Source organism: Heterodontus francisci, chromosome 5, assembly GCF_036365525.1.
Source record: "Heterodontus francisci isolate sHetFra1 chromosome 5, sHetFra1.hap1, whole genome shotgun sequence".
In the NCBI taxonomy this organism is placed as follows: domain Eukaryota; kingdom Metazoa; phylum Chordata; class Chondrichthyes; order Heterodontiformes; family Heterodontidae; genus Heterodontus; species Heterodontus francisci.
In genome coordinates this window covers 115,773,920-115,793,236 of record NC_090375.1, presented here as the reverse complement: position 1 = coordinate 115,793,236, position 19,317 = coordinate 115,773,920, and the positions used below count along the sequence as shown (strand labels likewise).

General features: G+C 42.8%; 1 protein-coding gene across 11 annotated transcripts in view; it reads right to left on the bottom strand.

Annotated features, from left to right (window-relative positions):
* LOC137370017 (centrosome and spindle pole-associated protein 1) overlaps window positions 1-19,317 on the bottom strand; it is a 302,437-nt gene that overhangs the window by 128,900 nt on the left and 154,220 nt on the right. For all 11 annotated transcript variants that reach the window (XM_068031956.1, XM_068031948.1, XM_068031947.1 and 8 more), the window contains one exon: window positions 7,756-7,868. In XM_068031956.1, the coding sequence (XP_067888057.1) occupies window positions 7,756-7,868 (113 nt within the window). The remainder of the gene's footprint in view (window positions 1-7,755; window positions 7,869-19,317) is intronic.

Below are 19,317 nucleotides of genomic sequence, written 5' to 3'. Positions count from 1 at the left end.
TCTCCTAAGTTCCAGAGAATATAGGCCCAATTTACTCAGTCTCTCATCATGGGGCAATCCCCTCATCCCAGGGACCAATTTAGTAAATCTTCGCTGCACTGCCCCCAGTGCAAGTATATCCCATCTTCAATGTGGAGACCGAAACTGCACAGTATTCCAGGTATGGTCTCACCAAAGTTCTGTACAGTTTTAGTAAGACTTCTTTATTCCTGTACTTCAATCCCCTTGCAATAAAGACCAACATGTCACTTGCCTTCCTAATAGTCTGCTGCATCTGCCTGTTAACTTTGTGCATCCGTTGTACCAGTACCCCCAAGTGTCTCTGAATATCAACACTTAGAAGTTTCACACCTTTTCTATTTTTACGAACAAAGTGAACAACTTCACACTTCCCTACATTATACTCCATTTGCCATCTTGTTGCCCACTCACTTAACCTGTCTATATCTCATTGCAGCTTCTCTACATCCTCCCCACTGCTTGCCTTTCCACCGAGCTTTGTATCATCAGAAAACTTAGATACATTACTCTCTGTCTCTTCATCTAATTCAGTAAAATAGAGTGTAAAAAGCTGAGGCCCCAGCCTTGATCCTTATGGCACCCCACTATTCGCTGCCTGCCACTTGAAAATGCCCCATTTATGCTCCATTTAGAATATTTCTGTACCACTTCACCCACCAGAGGAAGCAATCGGCAGAAACCGTAGCAATGGAAACTCCTAACGATTTTGCAGCATTACAGACGTTAAAAGAATCACACCCGAAAAGACTGAAATTTTACTTGACATTACTGTCTGAAATTATGTGCAGGTGTGGCAAACCAATGCTGTATTCAGCATTGCCAAAGGCCAGATAAATGACTACTCTGAAGCCAAGAGCAAAATTAAGCAACGACACAGCGATACGCTACATCAATTCCTTAATATTTGCAACAAATAATTTCATTGTGAAAGATTTTACCTCAAGGCAGAAAGAAAGGGGTACATAAGAGCTAGGAGCAGGAGTAGGCAATTCAGCCCCTCAAGCCTGCTCTGCCATTCAATACGATCATGACTGATCTCATCTCGGCCGCAACTCCACTTTCCTGCCCCTTCTCCATTACCCTTCAACCCATTACTAATTAAAAATCTGTCTATCTCCTCCTTAAATTTACTCAATGTCTCGGCATCCACCGTACTCTGGGGTAGTGAATTCCACAGACTCATGACCCTTTGAGAGAAGTAATTTCTCCTCATCTGTTTTAAATCTGCTACCCTTTATCCTAAAACTATGACCTCTCATTCTAGATTGCCCCACCAGAGGAAACATCCTCTCTATGTCTACTTTGTCAATCCCCTTCATCATCTTATACCTCAATAAGATCTCCTCTCATTCTTCTAAACTCTAGAGAGTAAAGGCCTAAACTGCTCAATCTCTCTTCATAAGACAAACCCCTCATCTCTGGAATCAATCTAGTGAACCTCCTCTGAACTGCCTCCAATGCAACTACATCACTCCTCAGGTAAGGGGACCAAAACTGTACGCAATACTCCAGGTGTGGTCTCACTAATGCCTTGTACAGTTGCAGCAACACTTCCCTACTTTTATACTCTATTCTTTTAGCAATAAATGCCAAAATTCCATTTGCCTTCCTTATTACCTGCTGTACCTGCATACTAGTTTTTAGCGAATCATGGACAAGGACACCCAGATCCCTCTGCACCGAAGCACTCTGAAGTTTCTCTCCATTTAGATTAGAATTTGCCTTTCTATTCTTCCAACCAAAATGGATAACCTCACACTTATCCACGTTAAACTCCATCTGCTGAATTTTGGTCCATTCACCTAACCTATCCATATCCATTTGTAAATTTCTTATTTCTTTATTGCAACTTACTATCCCACCTATTTTAGTGTCATCTGCAAATTTGGCTACAGTACCTTCTATCCCTGCATCCAAGTCATTAATATAAATTGTAAATAGTTGGGGCCCGAGGCCCGAACCCTGTGGCACCCCACTAGTTACATCTTGCCAGCCAGAAAAACACCCATTTATCCCGACTCTCTGTTTTCTGTTTGTTAGCCAATCCTCTATCCAAGCTTATAAATTGCCCCTAATCCCATGTGCTCTTACCTTGTGTATTAACCTTTTGTGCGGCACCTTATCAAATGCTTTCTGGAAGTCCAGATATACTACATCTCCAGGATCCCCATTATCCACTTTGCTTGTTACAGCTTCAAAGAACTCTAGAAAATTAGTCAAACTCGATTTACCCTTCATAAAACCATGCTGACTCTGATGGATTAGGTAAAGAGAGAGTGTCCTGGCCCAAGATCATCCAGTAATTCTATAAATGGAGAAATGTCTGAAAATCCTCAATGGGCCATTAACCTGTGATTTTCATTGGTTTATTAAGGAATTCATTCCAAGCTATGTGGAAGATCCATGAATGAGGAAAAATGTCAATTTTTGGATGTATTCAAAACTAAATTTTCACATATATCAACTGTAGATGTCTGCTCTTCTCTTTAGTATCAGCTGAACAGTACTCGATCACCCTTTTGTCTTTTCAGGAGCAAACTGTTTTTAAATGATGTGTATGCATCAGATTTGCACACCTAAGAGTGTGGATGTACTAATGTTTCAATAAAAATGAAAAAAAAATTCCCATCATGCTGCTTACTCCAAGTACAAAGCTATTTAAAAAAAACAACTTATATTTATATAAAGCCTCTAACGTAATAAAACGTCCCAAGGCACTTCACAGGAGCATTATAAAACAACACAGGATACCGAACCACACAAGGAGACATTAAGTCAGACCAAAAGCTTGATCAAAGAGGTCAGTTTTAAGGAGTGTCTGAAAGGAGGAAAGCGAGGTAGAGGTGTGTAGGGAGGGCATTCCAGAGCTTAGGGCCTAGGCAACTGAAGGCACAGCCACCAATGGTGCAGTGATTAAAATCGGGGATGCTCAAGAGGCCAGAATTAGAGGAGCACAGAAATCTCGGAGGATAGTGTGACTGGAGGAGATTACAGAGATAAGGAGAAGCAAAGCCATGGAGGGATTTGAAAACATGGATCAGAATCTTAAAATCAAGTTCTTAAGAGTAACAGAATAATTAAGGAACGAACGAGTAGGGCCCATAAAAGACGAAAAAGGTAACCTATGTGTGGAGGTGCAAGATGTGGGTATGGTTCTTAATGAATACTTTTCACCTGTCTTCACAAAAGAGGGGGACGATGCAGACATTGTAGTTAAGGAGGCGTGTGAAGTATTGGATGTGATAAACATAGGGAGCGAAGAAGTATTTTCAGGGGATTAGCATCCTTGAAAGTGGATAAACAACCAGGGCTGGATGAAATGTACCCCAGCTGTTAAAAGAAGCCAGGGAGGAAATAGCAGAAGGTCTGACCCTCATTTTCCAATCCTCACTGGATACAGGTATGATGCCGAAGGATTGGAGATCAGTTAACGTTCAGGCCAGTCAATCTAACCTTGGTAATGGGCAAATTATTGGAATCAATTCTGAGAGATAGGATAAACTGCCACTTAGAAAAGCATGGATTAATCAAAGATAGTCATCAGGGATTTGTTAAGGGAAGGTCGTGTCTGACTAACTTGGTTGAATTTTTTGAGGAAGTAGCAAGGAGGATTAATGACGGTAGTGCAGTTGATGTGGTCTACATGGATTTTAGCAAGGCTTTTGACAATGTCCCACATGGCAGACTGGTTAAAAAAATAAAAGCCCATGCGATCCAAGGGAATGCAGAAATCTGGATACAAAATTGGTTCATTGGCAGAAAACAAAGGGTAATTGTGACGGGTGTTTTTGCGACTGGAAGGGTGTTTCCAGTGGGGTTCCGCAGGGCTCAGTACTAGGTCCCCTGCATTTTGCGGTACATATTAACAACCTGGACTTAAATGTAGGGGCATTGATCAAGAAGACACAACAATTGGCCATGTGGTTCATAGCAAGGTTATGGCTGTACACTGCAGGAAGATATCAATGGACTGGTCAGGTGGGCAGAAAAGTGGCAAATGGAATTTAACCTGGAGAAGTGTGACGTGATGCATTTGGGGAGAGCAAACAAGGCAAAGGAATACACAATAACTGGGAGGATACTGAGAGGTGTAGAGGAAGTGAGGGACCTTGGCGTGTATGTCTACAGATCCCTGAAGGTAGCAGGACAGGTCAATAAGGTGGTTAAGAAGGCATATGGAATTCTTTCCTTTATTAGCCGAGACTTAGAGTATAAGAGTATGGAGGTTATGCTGGAACTATATAAAACATTAGTTAGGCCACAACTTGAGTACTGTGTGTAGTCTGCTCACCTCTTTACAGAAAGGATGTAATTGCACTGAGAAGGTACACAGGAGATCTATAAGTATGTTGCTAGGACTGGAAAATTGCAGCTATGAGGACAGATTGGATAGGCTAGGGTTGTTCTCCTTGGGACAGAGGAGACTGAGGGGAGATTTGATTGAGATATACAAAATTGTGACGGTCCTGGATAAAGTGGATGGGAAGGGCCTATTTACCTTAGCAGAGGGGTCAATGACCAAGGAGCATAGATTTAAAGTGATTGGTAGAAGGATTAGAGTGGAGATAAGGATAACTTTTTCACAGAGGGTGATGGGGGTCATCCAAGGACACATTGTACAGCGAGCTCGTCACTGGTACCAGACCCACCGGCCGTCCATGGATCCGCTTTAAAGACGTCTGCAAACGTGACATGAAGTTCTGTGACATTGATCACAAGTCGTGGGAGTCAGTTGCCAGCGATCGCCAGAGCTGGTGGGCAACCATAAAGGCGGGGCTAAAGCGTGGCGAGTCGAAGAGACTTAGCAGTTGGCAGGAAAAAAGACAGAAGCGCAAGGAGAGAGCCAACTGTGTAACAGCCCCGACAACCAATTTTATCTGCAGCACCTGTGGAAGAGTCTGTCACTCTAGAATTGGCCTTTATAGCCACTCCAGGCGCTGCTGCACAAACCACTGACCACCTCCAGGTGCTTACCCATGGTCTCTCGAGACAAGGAGGCCAAAGAAGAAGAAGATGATGATGATGGGGGTCTAGAACCCAATGTCTGAAAGGGTGATAGAGGCAGAAACCCTCATTTAAAAGGTGCCTGGATGTGCACCTTAAGTGCGGTAACCTGGAGGGCTACGGACCAAATACTGGAAAGAGGGATTAGACTGAGTGGCTCTTTTTTTTTTAATCAGCCCACGCAGACACAATGGACCAAGTGGCCTCTTTCTGTGCAGTAAACTTTCTATCATTCTATGATTCGAAGACATTGCTTGACCAGGAACCAAGTAGGTCACGAAGCACATGGGGGATAGGTGAACAGGACTGGTGCGAGTTAAGACACGGGCAGCTGAATGTTGGATGACCTCACATTTAAGGAGGGTAGAATGTGGGAGACCAACCACGAGTGTGTTGTCCTATTAAGTCCTTTAGTTAAGTCCTATTTTAGCACCATAGGTTTATCAATGATTAATTGAACCACATAGACCAAGAACGTCTCAGTCATAATTCCTGGTCAGTGCTGCATTAAATAACAAAGGCAGCAATAAAGGTATCACTGGCCTCAACATCATTGGATTAGGATGAGAGAGAAAAAAAATCAGCCTGGATTCTAACTCCTGATCACTGTCTAGTAACCCACAGTAAAGGTGTGCTAAGGAAACCCGACCGAGCCCGAATGCCGGACCCGGAAGTACAACCTGACCCGGCCCGAACCCGTCACATGTCATCGGGGTCGGGTCAGGTAGCAGGCCTTTACCCATGTACTGATGTAAAGGCCTGTTGCTCGACCCGACCATGACAGGATCCGACGACACATGTCGGGTTCAGGCCGAGTCACGTCGGGCTTCCAGCTCCAGCATTCGGACTGGGGTCGGGTTTCCTTTGCACACCTTTAACCCAGTGTAAATGTGCATGTGTGGATCTCAAACAAGATCAGGATCGGGTTTAGTTCTGAAGTGCATTATGGTTGAATTGTATGCCAAAACTCACTCAACCTTCAGATTGGAAAAAAATCACTTGCATGAAGTACCAGAGGGCAACTAACAACCATAAATCTGTAGCCCGGGAAAATGTTGTAGGAACTAAGGGGTTAACAACTGCCATGTTTAATCTGTTGTCACTGTACTGCTTGAATGAAACTGTGCAGGTTACGGCCTTCTGCAGTTACCCCAGGCTGTTAGAAGAAGCCAGAGAGGAAATAGGGGAAGGTCTGACCATTATTTTTCAATCCTCACTGGATACAGGTGTGATGCTGGAGGACTGGAGGTCTGCTAACAATGTACCTTTGTTTAAAAAGGGAGCGAGGGATAGACTGAATAATTACAGGCCAGTCAGTCTAAACTCGGAAGTGGACAAATCGGGATTATTTCCCATGTTTTAGTGATTGCTCAATTGGTGATAATTCTGATTTTAATATGTGCCTTAAGACAAATCAGGAGAATGATAAAGAAAATGAGAATTAGACAGGAGACCAGGAAAGGGTATGCCTTCCTTAAGAAGTAATGTATGAGGGATCAATGCCATCCAGTATTTCACCCTCACAGCGGGGAATGTAAAAACTATGGGGTTAATAACTGCCATGTTTAATCTGTTGTTAGTATACTGTTTGAATGAAACTGTGCAGGTTACGGCCTGCTGCAGTTTACATGAGGTGCTATATTTTTAAAGCTTTTAAGAAATGATGCAGTTATGCTCGGTAATAGTTATACTTTGTATGTGTATCAATGCCTTATATTAGGATTAAGTTATGAACCTTGTGTCTGGAATCATGTTGTTATGTGAAACGTATAATCGTATGCTAAGCTGGAAAGATGGTGAAAGACCAGGTGTCTGCTGTAGCAACAATAGCAGAAGTTACTTTTGAGATAAAACTGGATGTCTAATGACTGTCCCTCTCCAATTCAATTAAGACAGACTCTGAGTAACGATAACTGAAAGACTTGCAGGCCTCATGGGGATGGAAATGTAAATAAAGATATTCGGAGGCCATTCATAATTGGAATGTTGATGGGGATATCAAACATTTCCCAATGTGTGACAATTACTTAGGCCATCAAACCATCTGTAGAGGCAAAGAATGGAAGGTAAGGTCATACCAGACCAATCGAAAGGGTTAAGTTGGAATATGACCTAATACGGAATGAAGAACCCCTCGGAGGGGGATAAAAGAAATGTGCTGAGAGACATCAGCACGCATCATCGAGCAGAAGAAAGAAGATAGACTTCAATCAAGAGGAGGTTGAGGACCAGTGTTCCAAAGTGAATGCGACAGCTTACCACAGCCTTTTGTTAAGTATCGCGTTTTTGTACTCATTGTGATAAACTTAATAAATTTCGTAAAGCCTGTGAAAACATACTTGTACCCAGCGTGGTTTGTAGCTAGTCTGAACTGAAAGTTCCTTTGAGATAAGCTCTCCCAACTTAGTCTGTAATTGTAATTGGCCCAAGTCTTACAATTAAATTAAAGCAAACCCCAGATCTTACACAGTCAATATCTTGAGGAATAAAGAGGAAAGAAAATTGATAAGAAAAACACAAAAGAATGATAATTTTGAAGCTTATATTCCACTGCCTATCAAAAGTACCTTCTCTTAGCTTAGTACAGTGTGCAACTGTGTCAGAAGATATACTTGACTACTTGTCCATTTTTCCAGATAAAGCAGAGCAACTATACTATGAAGAGTAGAGAAGCAGAAAATAAAAGAGTGCAAAGGGACATAAAAATGGAATTTCTTCAACTGCATTTACTTGTAAGCGTAGATATTCTTTGTACTTTTGTTGCTCAGTAACTTTTTTTTCAGATTGTAGTTCATTGAAGGGATTTCCTTGGAAAAGCTGTGATGTATTTGCAAATGTAAACCCTACAAAAAGAAAAAAAAACTTATTAAATGGCTAAATTTGCACCACCTCCTAAACATCTGAAAACAGTTACAATACATTGAACAAATAGTTTGAGTGGGTTAAAATTGTTCAAAGAATTTGCCCAAAATCAAGAGTCAAGCTTGCGAACTTTGCAATCATCTAAAACCAAAGTGTAGTTCACACCTTTGAACACTATCTCAGCCATGTTTTATAATTTATACAGTATTTTTGTTCATTTCGGTACTGTACTTTTCCACATGATAGAAAATTATTGTGGGGATGGGACAGTGTTTGGTGTCAATCATCTGCTGGATAGTGTTGTAAAGACACTACTCAAGGGTCTTCCTGCCAGCGTCCATGTTACAATTTTAGGTTTTATCTCCAGATATTTTCCATGAATCTGTGTCTTTGACTACTCCTATAGGCGAGCCCTTGCTCCTTCCAATCCAGGTTGTGCCTTAAACTGCCTAATAGCTAGCCAATTTGTAGCAAGCTTGGATGTGCCCTCAGATGTCCTTCCACAATTTTGGATAGCAGTAGAACAATCACTTTGTATAACCATGTCTTAGGTTATAAATTGGCACAGATTTATTAATCAGTAAATGGTCAAGTGAATAGCATGATGCATTCCTTCAGTACTGGACTTCAATCAATGCAATTTTCCTTCAGTGCTGCACTCCAATATTAGCCTAGGTTAAGTGCTCAAGTCCTGGAACTGGCCTTGAAACAAAAGCTTTCCGAATCAGAAGAAAGGACAACACCAACTTAGTAAAATAGGAACAGAAAGTGCTGGAAATACTCAGCAGGTCAGGCAGCATCTGTGGAGAGAAGCAGAGTTAACGTTTCAGGTCTGTGGCCTTTCATTAGATATTAGTAAAGCTAGGTAAGTAAATTTAAAATATAAACAGAAAGTGCTGGAAATTCTCAGGTCAGCCAACATCTGTGGAGAGAGAAACAGAGTTAACATTTCAGGTCGATAATCTTTTCCCAGTTCTGATGAAAGTCAGAAATGTAATAGGTTCTTATTAAGTGAGAGGGTGAGGGTGGAAAAAGAACAAAATCTGTAATAGGGTAGAAGACAGGAGAGATTAAATCACAAAACAGTTGGTAGTGCAGGGCCAAAGAGAGTGGTAATAGGACAAGTAAAGAAACTAAAGAAAAGATGTGTCTAGATGATGTGTGAATGGCAGTATGATTAAGAGCTGGTGTCCGAAAGTAAAAATAAGAGTAAAACCAAAACCTGCAGAGTTGCTCCTCCGGGGCCTACAAAAGTAATCTGGCCCACTGCAGCCCCAGGACGCAACCCTCCATGAGCACAACTAACCTCACCCACACCCACCCCACTCCTGCAAATTACCTTGTTGGCAGCTGCACCAGCCCATTTTTGAAGTGTCAAGCTGATGAACAGCACTGGGACTCCTGTATGGTGCCCCGAAGCTTGTCTGGCACATTTAAATAACACAGGGCCTCAAAATCACAGGTTCTTTCTCACCACCAGAATAAACAATCATTCAAGAGTCAAAACAGATGCCCAGGAGCGATATGACACTTTGGAAGCCCCAGTCAATAGTAGCCTCCAAAACCAAGATGGCAACCATCTGGGATTTCATGGGGGCTGAAAGCCGTCAGAGGAGGCCGGATCACACTGGGTGCCACTGTTACATTTATCGTGCTGACTGCTCAGTCCATGTTGGACAGAGTGGTCTCCACACTCTGCACGAATCCTTAATATAAGTTTGAACTGGACGCCTCCATATTCCATGGCATTGCCACAAAACACTGCCATTGCAACAAGTGTTATATAAACATATAAAAAGTAAAATGCTAGTCAAAGGAAGGGTGGGCTGAATTAGGGGCCAAAAAGCAGATCTTCTTATGGAGGCAGAGAGCATGGCTGAAGTACTAAATGATTACTTTGCATCTGTCTTCATGAATAAAGAGAATTCTGTCAATTTCACAATGAAAAAGGATGTAGTCGAGAAATTGGATAGGATAAAAATAAATAATTTGGGGCGGCACAGTGGTCAGCACCGCCGCCTCACAGCTCCAGCAACCCGGGTTCAGTTCTGGGTACTGCCTGTGTGGAGTTTGCAAGTTCTCCCTGCGACCGCGTGGGTTTCCACCGGGTGCTCCGGTTTCCTCCCACAGCCAAAGACTTGCAAGTTGATAGGTAAATTGGCCATTGAAAATTGCCCCTAGTGTAGGTAGGTGGTAGGAGAATGGTGGCGATGTGGTAAGGAATATGGGATTAAGGTAGGATTAGTATAAATGGGTGGTTGTTGATCGGCACAGATGCGGTGGGCCGAAGGGCCTGTTTCAGTGCTGTATCTCTCTATGACTCTATATAGAAAAAACACTTAAAAGATTGGCAGTGCTCAAGTTAGAAAAGTCGTCCAGTTAGAATGAGAGGCATCCTAGTTTGCTCGGAGAAGTAAGGGTAGAAAATGCATAGGCAAGTTTCCAACCCTCCTTCGATATGGGGTTAGTGCCAGAAGACTAAAGGATAGCAAATATTACACCCCTGTTCAAAAAGGGAGCAGGCTAAATCAGGCAACTACAGTTAATCAGTCAAAAGTCAGTGGTGGGGTAAATTTTAAAGGCAATAATCCTGGACAAAATTAATTGGCACTTGGAACAACATAGGTAATAAATGAAAGGCAGCATATATTTGTTGAAGGCAAATTATGTTTGACGCTCTTGATCAAGTTCTTTGATGAAGTAAGAGAGAGGGTGGAAGACGGCAGTATGGTTGATGTTGTGCATGTAGACTTTCAAAAGGCATTTGAAAATGTTACGGCCAGGTGGTGACGAGTGTGGGCGGTTCCCACTGTTCACCTCCCAACTGACCGCAATTATGTTTTGTTTAAAATGATGAGTTAGCCCGAGTGTTTGACTTGCCAAATAAACAGAGAGCGACAGGTTATCTTATAGGTTTAAAACAGAAGATTAACTATTTATTGAGCAATATCCATCCCCCAAAATGTTTGCAACACCACTCAAACAAGCATTCACTGTCACATGCACTCTCCAGAGCAAATAAATAGAAGGCAAAGGGTTCAAGGTGTGGTAGGTGTTCGTGGTTTACGGTAAACCTGTTGAATTTTCTAAATAGAATGGTCTCTTTTAAAGATGCAGGCCTAGGCTGTTTGTAGTCTTGACTTGTTGAGGTGTTGTAGATTTGTGGTGGTTAAGATTTCAGATTGGAGGTCGTGGGTCACTTTCAGTTCTCTGCTGCACCAAATTGAAGTGTAGGATTCGCAGCGAGCCTTCTCCCATGTTTTTGCTGGAGCCCTCACAGCTCTTGGTTGCACAGGCTTTTTGTGACGTTCCTGTGATCTCTCCCCCTCTCTCCAGAGAGTTACCTTTTAAGGTCACAATTCATTAGCATTTCTGGTACCTGACACATTATTTTTCTCCTCTGGTGTGACCACACAATGGACCAGTATGTGGAATCCATGGCCATCCATTAATGTCTGGATGAGTATAATCCTGTTATGATATGGCTACTTCAAACCTTCTTTGTTTCAGGACAACCCATTCAATTCAGGACTGTCTTGACAGTTTCAAGATGGGTGTAATTGACACCTCTTAGCCTGGAATGTATAAGAACATAGGAAATAGGCCTGCTCTGTCATTCAACTAGATAATGACTGAGCTTCTACCTCAATGCCATTTTCCCACACTATCCCCATATACTTTGATATCTTAATTATCTAGAAATCTATCAATCTCTATCTTGAATATACTCAATGACTGAGCCTCCACAGCCCTCTATGGTAGAGAATTCCAAAGATTCACCACTCTCTGAGCGAATAAATTCTTCCTCATGTCGGTCCTAAATCGCCTACCTCTTATTCTGAGACTGTGTCCCCTGGTTCTAGACCCCCCCCCCAGCCAGGGGAAACATTCATCCTGTATCAACCCAGTTGAGCCCTGTAAGAATTTTAGCGAGATCACCTCCCATTCTTCGAAACTCTAGAGAATATAGGCCCAGTCTCCTCAATCTATCTCTTTGTCCTCAATAGAGAGTGAGGCATTGTTCGAATGCACAGGCCAGGTCATCTGATCTTTGGCGGTCATCTTTTACAGCATTGTCCACCTTTTTTTAAAAAAAGGTAAAGTCAATGTTAAAGAGTCAACCTTGAATAAAGTTCATCTTAAAACTAGGAATATGATATTTCTTTACTGGGCATGACAACAAAGTACCACATAATAAACGTGTTAGCAAAATTGACGCTGAAATTAGTAAAGGTGCAGTGGCTGAGTGGATGCAGCACTGGATAAGGGACAGAAAGCAGTTATCGGTTGTTTTAGACTGAGGGATGTGTGCTGTGGCATCCCCCAGGCCACTGCTCTTTTTGACATATATTAATGACCTGAACCTGGATATGCAAGGAATGTACATCAAGAATTCACCCTGATAATTTTCTGTCGATTAATTATAATGGCCCAAAAAAATCAGTGGAAAGGAGCGGGAAAGGATGTGGCTAGATTCCTGATGTTCTAATGGTTGCGGCTCTGTGCCAGGAATGAGAACTGTAAAATTACCCCTCACATTCCAGCATGAATTGTCTATTTCAGGTAGGTACTAGATAATTCTGTTTTAAAAGAAGTTGCATCATTCCAAGCAGAAGGGCCACCCACGCATCAACACGAGCAGAATTTCTCACCCACAGCTGTTACAAAAATTTCTAAATTCACTTGTAACAGCCCTTCAAAACACTCCCACAGGGGATGCTGAGACCAAGTGGGCACACGTCAGAGACGCCATCTATGACTTAGCTTTGACCACCTACGGCAAAAGTGCGAAGAGAAATGCAGACTGGTTTCAATCTCATAATGAAGAGCTGGAACCTGTCATAGCCGCTAAGCGCATTGCACTGTTGAACTACAAGAAAGCCCCCAGCGATTTAACATCCGCAGCACTTAAAGAAGCCAGAAGCACTGCACAAAGAACAGCCAGGCGCTGCGCAAACGACTACTGGCAACACCTATGCAGTCATATTCAGCTGGCCTCAGACACCGGAAACATCAGAGGAATGTATGATGGCATGAAGAGAGCTCTTGGGCCAACCATCAAGAAGATCGCCCCCCTCAAATCTAAATCAGGGGACATAATCACTGACCAACACAAACAAATGGACCGCTGGTTTGAACACTACCTAGAACTGTACTCCATGGAGAATGCTGTCACTGAGACTGCCCTCAATGCAGCCCAGCCTCTACCAGTCATGGATGAGCTGGACATACAGCCAACCAAATCGGAACTCAGTGATGCCATTGATTCTCTAGCCAGCGGAAAAGCCCCTGGGAAGGACAGCATTACCCCTGAAATAATCAAGAGTGCCAAGCCTGCTATACTCTCAGCACTACATGAACTGCTATGCCTGTGCTGGGACGAGGCAGCAGTACCCCAGGACATGCGCGATGCCAATATCATCACCCTCTATAAAAACAAAGGTGACCGAGGTGACTGCAACAACTACCGTGGAATCTCCCTGCTCAGCATAGTGGGGAAAGTCTTTGCTCGAGTCGCTCTGAACAGGCTCCAGAAGCTGGCCGAGCACGTCTACCCTGAGGCACAGTGTGGCTTTTGTGCAGAGAGATCGACCATTGACATGCTGTTCTCCCTTCGTCAGATACAGGAGAAATGCCGTGAACAACAGATGCCCCTCTACATTGCTTTCATTGATCTCACCAAAGCCTTCGACCTCGTCAGCAGACGTGGTCTCTTCAGACTACTAGAAAAGATTGGATGCCCACCAAAGCTACTAAGTATCATCACCTCATTCCATGACAATATGAAAGGCACAATTCAACATGGTGGCTCCTCATCAGAGCCCTTTCCTATCCTGAGTAGCGTGAAACAGGGCTGTGTTCTCGCACCCACACTTTTTGGGATTTTCTTCTCCCTGCTGCTTTCACATGCGTTGAAGTCCTCTGAAGAAGGAATTTTCCTCCACACAAGATCAGGGGGCAGGTTGTTCAACCTTGCCCGTCTAAGAGCGAAGTCCAAAGTACGGAAAGTCCTCATCAGGGAACTGCTCTTTGCTGACGATGCTGCTTTAACATCTCACACTGAAGAGTGCCTGCAGAGTCTCATCGACAGGTTTGCTGCTGCCTGCAATGAATTTGGCCTAACCATCAACCTCAAGAAAACGAACACCATGGGGCAGGACGTCAGAAATGCTCCATCCATCGATGTGGCGACCACGCTCTGGAAGTGGTTCAAGAGTTCACCTACCTAGGCTCAACTATCACCAGTAACCTGTCTCTAGATGCAGAAATCAACAAGCGCATGGGAAAGGCTTCCACTGCTATGTCCAGACTGGTCAAGAGAGTGTGGGAAAATGGCGCACTGACACGGAACACAAAAGTCCGAGTGTATCAGGCCTGTGTCCTCAGTACCTTGCTCTATGGCAGCGAGGCCTGGACAACGTATGTCAGCCAAGAGCGACGTCACAATTCATTCCATCTTCGCTGCCTCCGGAGAATACTTGGCATCAGGTGGCAGGACCGTATATCCAACACAGAAGTCCTCGAGGCGGCCAACATCCCCAGCTTGTACACACTACTGAGTCAGTGGCGCTTGAGATGGCTTGGCCATGTGAGCCACATGGAAGATGGCAGGATCCCCAAAGACACATTGTGCAGCGAGCTCGCCACTGGTATCAGACCCACCGGCCGTCCATGTCTCCGCTTTAAAGACGTCTGCAAACACGACATGAAATCCTGTGACATTGATCACAAATCGTGGGAGTCAGTTGCCAGCGTTCGCCAGAGCTGGCAGGCAGCCATAAAGACGGGGCTAAAATGTGGCGAGTCGAAGAGACTTAGTAGTTGGCAGGAAAAAAGACAGAGGCGCAAGGGGAGAGCCAACTGTGCAACAGCCCCGACAAACAAATTTCTCTGCAGCACCTGTGGAAGAGACTGTCACTTTAGAATTGGCCTTTATAGCCACTCCAGGCGCTGCTTCACAAACCACTGACCACCTCCAGGCGCGTATCCATTGTCTCTCGAGATAAGGAGGCCAAAGAAGAAATCTTCATAAACGTAACAAGGAACTGGATTGGATCATCTAAACAATCTGGTGAATCTAAGGCAGAACAGCAACACTATTAATCGTAACAGTAGCAGTGTGGCATTGTTGACATTGCAATTCAGTGATCTGCCACTTAATTCTAAAATGGCACCAACATCAATTAGACAGTATTAATAATCGAGCAAGCAGTTAGTGCATTCTTGCATCAGTTATTCCTAAGAGTTGTTTTGAAAATATCTTGCAATGTGTTGTTGTCAGTTTTTTTTAACCATGTCAAGCATTTGAACATCTTCAGCAAACTCAAGAGTTAGGTGGGAAAGAAAATGTAGGTGAACCAGTTTGTTCAAAATATATTTTCAAAAAGTTAAAAAAAATAGATTTTTCTTCCCTCGAGATCCACAGGAGTCAATTTTAGCACTATCCATCTGGCAGAAACTTGGTAAGTAGGCAATGAAAAATCAACACGGGGACTTGCCTGATGATGACCCGTCTGAATCCCACTGTCTTCCATTTTAACCTACTCTTCTAGACAGGCTTCAACTATGTAGATCAGGTTCCGGTAAAGTCACGGGCCCCAATCGCGATTTCAACTGCGACATGAGCGGAGAAGCCACTGTAGCTTTCCCACTAGGTAAACTCAAGTTAGAAGAGGATCAGAGTCAAAAGAGGTAATTCCTTCCTTTCCTTCATGGGACTAGGAATAGCAGGAGTGAGACCCTTTGGAACCATGGTCCCCACACTTACTCGAGTGCCAGCCAAAGGCCTCCTGAAGATTCACAGGCCAGCAGTCACATCCCCCACTCTTCTGTGCAGGAAGCTGGCCGGTGGCATGTTAACGAGACCCGGCAATTGCAATCACCATGGCCACATTCTGCCGCGAGCATTCAAGAATCTAACTGAAACCACTGGTTTCCCACTGTAAACCTGCTGACAGTTAAACCCCTACTGTGTCATCTTGCTGGTAAGCCATTCTGGAGATATCAGTAATAAGGGGTCCCATGCATTCTTCAGTGGCTATATTAATTGCAGCAGAGGCCCCCAATTAAGTTCTGTCTAAGAGCAGAACCTAAGCTGCCCTACCCTGAGAAAATAAGCTACTGGTTGGATGGGCTACACAGGTGGAGTTCTGTTCATTTCACGATTAACAATGAAGGGCTTTCAGGGTAGCAAAGGATGGCTGAAAACAGTCTTTGGTTCTCAACAGACCTACCCACTAGTGGCATTGGTTGACACAAGTGCTATGCCGGTGACCCCTTGATAGTCGGGGAAGGAAGAGAGGGAGGGTGGGAGGAAGAACTTGAAATTAAATTTTGCCTCTAATGTCCTCAAGATGTCCCAAAGCATTTCACAACCAATAAAGTACTTTTGAAGTAAAAACAAAATACTGTGGAATCTGGAAAAATGAATTAACAGAAAATACTGGAAACACTCAGCAGGTCTGGTAGCATCTGTAGAGAGAGAAACAGAGTTAATGTTTCAGATCTGTGACCTTTCATCAGAACTCAGATACCTTTTTTGTGAACTAAACCTTCTATGAAAAAGGCACAAATGAAACTTGACATGGAGCATAATAAGGCAATTATTTTGGAAAGTCACTTGATCTGCAGTTTACCCAGTCAGTACATTACAGTATCCCCTTAACAAAACCTGTTGTTTCTCATTAGTGTTAAACAAGTATTAATGGCATCAGGTGATAAGAATCAGAGAAAAAAAGCAAATTGTCTTCAAGTTACATAAACAATTTGCTCACTCAATTTTGTCAAAGATTAAATACCCTGCTAAAGTATGTTGATGAAGAATGTACAAGGATAATAGAGATTAGTGAGAATTGTGAAATCTATATAAAGTATCGGAGGACACCACCACATCCTACTGTAAGCCTTCCATTGGCACGTGAATTTAACACGGTAATTGCCATGGATCTAAAGGTATGGGACAATGACCGAAATATTTTCATTTTACATTTTATATACCTGAGAACCAGATTTAGTCTTTCTACAACAATACATAGTAAGGACAAAAGGGTTATACTGACAAAATCATGGAGATAGGAGCAGACTTGGAGCAAAGGCTAAGTTTCTCTCAGATAATGGAAGGAATTTGCCAATCACAAGTTCGGAACCATGTATGAAAACATGAACATTATGAATACCACAGCTGAAAGTCCTTTCAGCAATGGACTCTGTGTGTGCTGACGGAAAACCCAGATGCCATATTTCTCCTAGAAAGCCTACTAAAATAATTCTCGACATCTCCTTTCAGCAATGGACTCTATGAAAGGAATCACACGGTGATCGATGAAATGCTGCATTAAATTTTAGCTGGTCACCCAGACTGCAACATGAAAACCACCCTGACATGGGCTGGTCATGTGAAACATTCTCTCCAAATGACTGGCGGGTATAGTCCCTATCAATTAGTCTATGGGCAAAATCCCAAATTGCCTTCAGTTCTGTGCACAAGTCTTCCTGCTTTAGAAGGTACGACAATTGTTCCTTTTTATCCCTGCACACTTGAATGTTTTACATCCAGGCTGAGGTCTCGAAGAAAATTCAGAAAGCTCCAAGGCATCCTATACGACCATCTGAGACAGAATTTAATTCAGGAGATCTGGTGCATTATAAAAGACAGGGTAATAGGGATTGGAAAGGCCCTGGTAAGATAATAGGTCATGATGGTAAGACAGTAGTTATCAAACATGGAAATCAAATTGTTAAGGTCCATTCCTCATAATTAATCAGGATTAACTACAAAATCTCAGACTCTGAGCATCTCATAGAAGTAAACAAGGCACCTTGTTCCTCAAATGCTCATGTGCTTGGTGTTACGAAAGTGCCGCCTTTTTTTAATATTTTATTTTTTGAGGACTTGTGTTAAAACTGAAAAGATTCCATGGATGTGTTTTTTCTACCAAGTTCACCGAAAGGATACTTCAGATGTTGTTTGAAAGCCACCTGTGCTGGAAATCATGTGGTTTGGGCTCAGTAAACAACACAATCCTTGGGGACCTGGGGGAAAATGGTTACAGAGAAGCCACATGTCAAAGTTTATTGAGAACAGGAGGTCGACTCTCAGTTTGGGGTTTTGATATTGTTTTCAGTTTAGTTGGGTGTGAACTGTTTGAAGACAGTTGATGTTTTTCCTGCTAAGGAAAATAGAAACCACCCAGCTCACCTCTTTCTCTACCTCTTTGAAGAAATCCTGCAAAGATCCACTGTGGGAGAGCTAAAATCCCTGGTGTTGCATAGTTCCTGAGAAACTGGAAAAAAATCCTGCAATTCAAGTGTGTGCTGGCGGAAAACCCTGATGCCACATTTCTCCTAGAAAGCCTACTAGAATAATTCTCGACATCTCCAGAGTGGACTGCTTCTGAAACGATCCCAGTGACCCGTCTCCGTATACCCGGATGCCAAACCACAAAAGGGACAACTGACATCCTTCCATATTTTCTTTTTTTTCCATCAAGAATTAGCATATATTTGGCCAAAGTAGTGCTTTTTGTCTTTTTTTTTTAAAAACAGACCTCTTCAGAGAGAATTTCTGTATTTTTTTCCAGTATGTATGCGAGTGTAATTGGGGAATTTAAAAGGGAACTTTCACATTTCAATGTGTGTTAATGCTTTGCTTTGTTACTAGTTAAGTCTTGTTTCATAATAAACTGACACTTTTGTTGTTTATTAAAGAAACCAGGTTGGTGTATTTTATTCTGGGTTAAAAAATAGAGTATATAATTGACTGTATCAGTAACTGGGTAAACATTTAAATATATGCTGTGACCCGTGGAGAAGTGGAACTAGAAAAGACAGTACACTCCTCCCACCTCGGTCATAACATTTGTGATGAAGGTATGAGAAACAGAATACAGTAGATCAAAGGCTGGACAGTGGTAATGTAAGAGATGATGACATACAGGTCAGAGCTATCGCATCCAAAGGCCGCTCTCCTAAAGTGGGTACTCGAGTGACACATAGTCCAGAGGGGTCTAATGAATGGAGGGATACAACAATTGTGGGACGTGCAGGAAAAGCTACTGACAAGTTTAAATATTGGTTGAATGTTCAGGATTATGGCCAAAAAGCGAGGTCCATAGATTGGCAGAATGGGATGAAAGAGTAGAGAGTACAAAAGCAGTGCAAGTTCTGATAGTGGATCAGGAAGTGACTCTTGCGTCAGAAAATAATCATGTACTGGAGAAAGAGCTTCTAATAATGTGAAAGGGACAGCTCACAGTAGTAGCCCCAACAGACATCAAAGTGCATGTAGAGGCTGTAACTTGAATAGATTATACAATGAAATGAAGGCTAGAGAACAGTCTCGGAACAGAACAAGAAGCAAAGTCCTCATGATGTGAAGTTTTTGTGGCTGCCAATGAACTTGAGGATAAACTAATAAAAGAGGCAAGACAA